The sequence below is a fragment of the Trichosurus vulpecula genome, unplaced genomic scaffold (genome assembly GCF_011100635.1).
Source record: "Trichosurus vulpecula isolate mTriVul1 unplaced genomic scaffold, mTriVul1.pri scaffold_173_arrow_ctg1, whole genome shotgun sequence".
Lineage (NCBI taxonomy): Eukaryota > Metazoa > Chordata > Mammalia > Diprotodontia > Phalangeridae > Trichosurus > Trichosurus vulpecula.
In genome coordinates, this window is record NW_023494457.1 from 11,159 (window position 1) to 16,891 (window position 5,733).

The following is a 5,733-nucleotide window of genomic DNA, read 5'->3' on the forward strand; positions in this document are numbered from 1 at the left end:
GCCCCTCCTCCACCTTTGGGCCCTCTAGTTTGGGGGATCAGAATGAGCCAGGCCTCTCATTTCCCCCTCTTCTGCTTGGGGGATGGGGAAAGCAGGGCCCAGCAGCCCAGCCTGGTCTCTGAGGGGGTTCTTGCTAATGGCCACTGGCTGGTGAGGTAGGCTCCTGCCCTGAACACCTCAAGCTTCTCCTGGGGAAGGGAAGGGGCCCCACCCTCCCTACCTGACTCAGGCAAGCTGCCCTTTCTCTCCACCCAGGCCTAGGCCTTCCACACCCCAATCACAGCCTCCATTGGGCAGCCAGGACAGGAGAGGCCAGGGTGGAGCAGGGACCAAGGCCCAGCAGCCTGAGGGTACCACCCCAAATCCTTGTCAGCTCCTCCCTAGGCCGGACAGAATGGTGGGGAGAGCCACTCCTGTTTGTCAGGCTCTCCAAGGATGATGTGCTCATCTTTTCCTGTGTCAGGTGTCTCGCTCCCTCCCATCTCTGGCTCTCAGCAACAGGCCCAGCCAACACACTGGAGCATCTACTCCACTCAAGGCAATGCCCTCCATCCCTGTGCAAGGCTCCTTCCAGGGCAGCTGCACCCCGCCTCCCCAGACCACACTTCTGGCCAAAGTCCCCAGAAGGGCCATGTCACACTCCTATTTCCCAGGAGGACCTCAGAGCTCAAGGGAGCCGCATGCCTCTGGCAGTCCCAGGGTGGGAGCCGAGGGAAGGGAGCTCCTGGGCTCACGGGCAGGCACAGGCCTGGATGATCTCCTGCACACTCCCGTGTGGAAATTCAACAAGCATACGTTCCCAAGATGCCAGCCCGTTGTCCTTGGAGATGCAAGCCACCAAGAGTCTGCTTCCCTCAGAAGAGGCCCGAGAGAATGTTGTCCCAGAGCCCAAGAAGAGGAGCCTTGGTGGCCATCTCCTGCTTTGCCCTGGCCAGCCAGAGGGGCCTTGAGAGGAGTCCGGTGTTTCCTGTGGTTAATAAGCAGCCAGAGCCAGGCTCAGCCCCAGCTGCCACTGGGAACTCCCTGGCCCAGGCTCAGTCAGCCCCACCCAGGAGCCTTGCTCCCAGGCTGTTGCCCCACTTCCTGCCCTCCGGCTGGCCCACCTGGCTCTCTCCATCTTTGGGGCCCTTTTAACCCCCTCTGATGGCTGACCTCACCCTCATGCCCACCCCTCCAATCACCAAGGTCCCTCAGACTACCCAGACGACCAAAGCCTCAGTCTCTCTGGAGTACCTGAGGTCAGAACGATTGAGAGCCAACACTCTACAACCACAACTGTGAGCCTCGGTACCCAACCGAGGCCAGGATCCCTCATTAGCACCAGGGTACAACCGAACTTCAGCCCTTGAGAGGTGAGTTAGCAGGAGTACAGAGGTAGGCCCCACCCACCCAGGCTCCCAGACCAGGTGAATACATCCAAGCCACCTCCCATCAATCCCTTGGAACGAGGCCCTGGGCTGGGATGCTCCTGACAGGTTCCTTGGGAAGGTCTGATGGGAGAACCTTGAGAAGGCTGGAAAAGGGGCAGTGGGACAAAGGGAGAAAGGGTGGGCCCAGGCGCTGCTTCTCTCTTGGCTCTCTGCTCAAGGGGTTTGGAGCCCCAGCAAACAAGCCCTCCCCACCAGAGCCCAGACAGTTACATGCAACACACCACCCTCCTCCCCAGGCGCATCACGACACTGGCTTACACCTGTTTCTCTGTGTGGTTAAGTTTTTTAGTTCTTATTTTTTTTCTAAGAAAAAGCAACAAGAAAATAATTGTTTGTACAAAACATCTTTACAGGTTTTCTTCCAAAAAGACTCGTATTTACATAAACAGAAACGAAGCCACGACCTTCTGCCTGTCCCCCAGAGGGCAGGAGAGTGGCTGGGGCACAGAGCCCGGCCAAGTCGGGGAGGCAGGGGCACTGGAAGCCCAGCCCCGAGGAGGGCGATGAGCAGGGGAGCCCCAGGCAGCAGGCAGCCCTAGCATCTGGCCCCATGCTCCCCCCTCCCCAACCTGGAAAAACAGGGGGTGGCCAAAGCTCCGGCTTCTGGCTCACACGCCTGCTACAGCTCAAAGAAGGTAGCAGAACCCCTGGGTTGGGCAAGAAAGTGAGGGGGAAGGGGAGAGCAGAGAAGGGAAACTCCCAGTTCTCCAGGGCAAAGAGCCACCTGTGCACCCCACCCCCCAATGAGGTCACAATGCCTGTAGCTCTCCTGTTGCCCTGGCAACAGCCAATTAAGACACTAATTACCGTGAGAGTGAGGGAGGCAGGAGCTGCCCAAGAATCCCACAAGGAAGGGATTTGGGGAGGGGAGCAGAGGGGGGGATGATACCCCCCCTCAAAAAAACCCCACCAACAACCAGGGCCCAGGATTCCAACGCTCAGGCCAGTTTTGCAGAGGAATGGGCTCAGGGTGCTTTTTGCCACGCGCACCCACTTGACACATGGTGGAGGCCAGGCCTGGCCCCCTCCAGAAATCCCAAGGAGCTCAGCCAGAGAAGTGTCACTCTACTCCACCAAAGGCCAACCCCACCCCCCACAAGAACAGCTGGAGTGAGGGGTCCTGAAGAGCTGGGCCCAAGAGGGCCCCTCCTTTCACTGGGGTCCCTTTGTTCTGTTGGCCCCTTTTACTTTTTCTTCCAAACGGATGAAAACCGGACAGTTAAGAATGAGCAGGGTTCAAGAAAACAATGATGGCCAAAGAGGGGCCGAGTCTGGAGTGGGTGTGATGTGGAGGAGAGGGCAGAGCCAGGTGCCAACTGCTAGCCAATGTCCAACCCTGCCACCATGGAGCTGGCACCAGAGGCCCGGGCAGGGCACAGGATGAGGAAGGCACAAGAACAGAGGGGAGAGAGACAGGAGGGTGCTTCCCAAGGGCACACCTCTGCCCTCTTACCCGCCCCTGAGACAGGAGGGCAGGGAATTCTAAAAGCCAAGAAGCTAAAAACCTATATACCCAAATCCGGGCCCGGCTGGCATGGGAGGGGTGTGCCTGTCCAGGCTCATGCCCATTGCTTGTGGCCAGCTGCACCAGCTCGGGGCACTCAGACCTTGTAGTAGATGTTGGCAGGGCTCTGGGGAGGCATCTCCTGGACGATGTAGACGGGGTGCCCATAGTCCCCGCTCACCTTCTCGTAGTGAGGGCAGTAGTTGTTCTCTGTAGTCCGTAAGGGGATGATGATGTCGCTGGGCTCTGTGCCCGCAGTGCCACTGCCTTTGGGGCTGGCCAGGGTGCTGAGGGCCAGGGCTGCCGTCCGCTGCTGCGTGTGCTTCCGGTGCCGTTTCCGAAGCTTCAAGAGCAGCACCGTAAGGAAGATGACGAGAAGAAGGAAGATGACACAGCCTGCCCCAATGGCTGCGAACACGGCCACTCGGGAACTGAAGAAGCCATCAGCACTCCCGCCAGCGCCGCTGCTGCTGGGGCTCTTCCCGTCCTGGCTGCCAGTTTCTACAGGTGGGGAAGGGGAAGAGAGGGAGACAAATGCTCAGAGGTGCCCGGAACAATGGCTCTTAGCAGTGCTCAGGGATTCGAGACATGCGAGACACTCACCACGCTTCCCACTGCTGTCATCACTAAAAGGGCCCCGCCCTCGGGGTGGCTGCGTGGCCACCTTCGCCCTGTTGTCTGTCTCCTTACTTGGCCGGCTCGTGGTTGGCTGCTCCGGTACCATGGCATTGGGATCTGGTGACATGGCAAAGAGAGGCCAGGCTAGCCAAGAGCCCCTGGCACAGTCTAGGGACCCCCGTCCCTACCATATAGATTTAAGGTTGGCTTACTCACCCTGTTGGACTTTCATGACAATTTTCATGGTCCGAGTGTGGCACACGCCCCCTTCTCGGTTCTCCAGCCCTTCCAGGCTCCCATTGGATGTAGCTAGAAGAAATGGAGAAATGTGAGACATGGTTTCAGAGGCTGGGGAAGTCTGCAGCCCAGCCCTGGGGAACAAAGAAAGGGCCCCCAACAGCCCTAGGCACCAGGGCCTGGTCCATTCAGGAATCCCAGAATGTCCCAGGGGAAAGGGCATGGAGAGTGAGATCAGCTTCTGGGGAGCCAGTAAGGTTTCTTGTCTGGAAGGCACTTAGAGCTTGGGGGCTGGGGGTCGGCCAATCTTAGCTTGCAGGCTCTACTGCTTTGACGGTGAGGTGGGGTCCTCCCCAAAGCAGCCTCTGGGCTGAGCAGGCAGCTACCCTGGGCTGGCATCTTCCTGGCCACAAGGACACGAGCCCTGATCTGCCCCAGGTCACACCAGCTCCCTTGACCTGAGCCTTCTCAGCAGCCAGCTGCCCCCAGCCAGCTCCAGCAGACAAAGCTGCCCTCTGGGAGGGCAGCCCAAAAAGTCCAGGTGGCCAAGGCTTTTTGCAGCCTCCATCTCTCCTCAGAAGCCTCTGCAGACATCTCCACCATAGATGCCAGGGCCCCCCTTCTGGGGACAGGGAAGGAAGAACAACAGCAGAAAGATCTGAGAGGCGGCAATGCCAGGCCCCCAAGCCTGACTGAGCTGCAAACTTGCTGCGTCACCTTGGGCCAATCATTGCTTTTCCCGGGCCTAGATTTTCCTATCTGTAATGAGTGGTGGTGGTGGTGGTGGTGGCAGCAATAGCATCACTCCCCCAACTCCCCTTGTCAGATTCATTTATCACTTTCTCCCCTCCCCCTCATTTCCAGAGCACCCCCTTCCCCATCCTCTCCACTATAAGTGAAGTGAAAAGGTCTAGGGACAAGGTGAGAAGGGAGGCCAACGGCTCTGAGTGGTGTCACTGGCAAGGCGGCGAGAATCTGGAGAATGGGTGGGAAGGATCAATGGTGACCACTAGCCTGGTCACAGGCATGGGATGAAGCTAGGTCCAGGGAATGGTTCGAGCTGCCAGCTGCATGGAGTGCCAGTGAGGAGGGGGGCCCCAGTGGGCAAGCAGGGCACTCACATGTGATGTAGTAATCCTGCTGCCTCTGGAACTCCAGGCCCATGTGGTTGGGGCTGAACTCCTGGAATTTGATGGTGAAGCGGATCTCCTGCTCAGGCTGGTTACAGGTGACCAGCACTTTGGGGTTTAGCACAGTGCTACAGGCCGCTGCTTGCTCCAGGCGCACCAGGTACAGCTTGTAGTATTCATAAGGCCGGCCGGCCTCTGCCCGGGGACAGATGATGTCCAGCTTGTCGCCAATCTTTGGGTAGATCACCAACCCCTTCCCGCTCAGAAACCTGCCCAAGAGGGAGGAAGTGGTGAGAGCTGGGGCCTTCCCCCAAGATTAATGGGGACCATGATGGTTTGGCAGCCTGCCCAAGAGGACAGAAGAGGAGGCAGCCTCCTACACCTCCCCGGATGGGCCACATTGACTGAGGGAGCCCTCCACCCTAAGGGGTCATCTCTGCAGCCAAGTGATATGGCCAATGGACTGGATGCTAACGAATGACCTCCTGGGGTTTTTCCAAAGGGGGGTGTTGTCACACCCCTCCACCTCCTATCCTTTTGCTCACCCTTCCCCACTCCCAGCCTAAAGAGGCCAGCAAGCCCTCACCTGCCTTGGCCACCACCCTCCATGCTCCCAGCCAAGGGTGAGGAAGCCTAACCTGCCCCATCCCCCTTCTTTACCCAACGGCAAACCCAGCAAGGGAAGGGCAAGGGCTGGGCACACAGGGTGCACTGGGGGGAGATTCTGTCCTGGAGTCAGGGGGCAGAGGTATGGGGGGGAGCAGTTCTAGCAATAACCAAAAGCCAGAAGCCCAGATGGCAGGTAGTGATGCCT

The 5,733-nt window shown here is 58.7% G+C and overlaps 1 protein-coding gene across 1 annotated transcript; it reads right to left on the reverse strand.

The window, feature by feature from the left end:
* Positions 1-1,711: 1,711 nt before the first annotated feature.
* EFNB1 (ephrin B1) lies at positions 1,712-5,188 on the reverse strand (the record flags this gene model as incomplete). The annotated part of the gene is given in 4 exon segments (XM_036740680.1): positions 1,712-3,435; positions 3,538-3,669; positions 3,769-3,861; positions 4,911-5,188. Coding segments are annotated over 4 exon segments (907 nt in total), but the record flags the coding sequence as incomplete, so codon positions are not given.
* Positions 5,189-5,733: the final 545 nt, after the last annotated feature.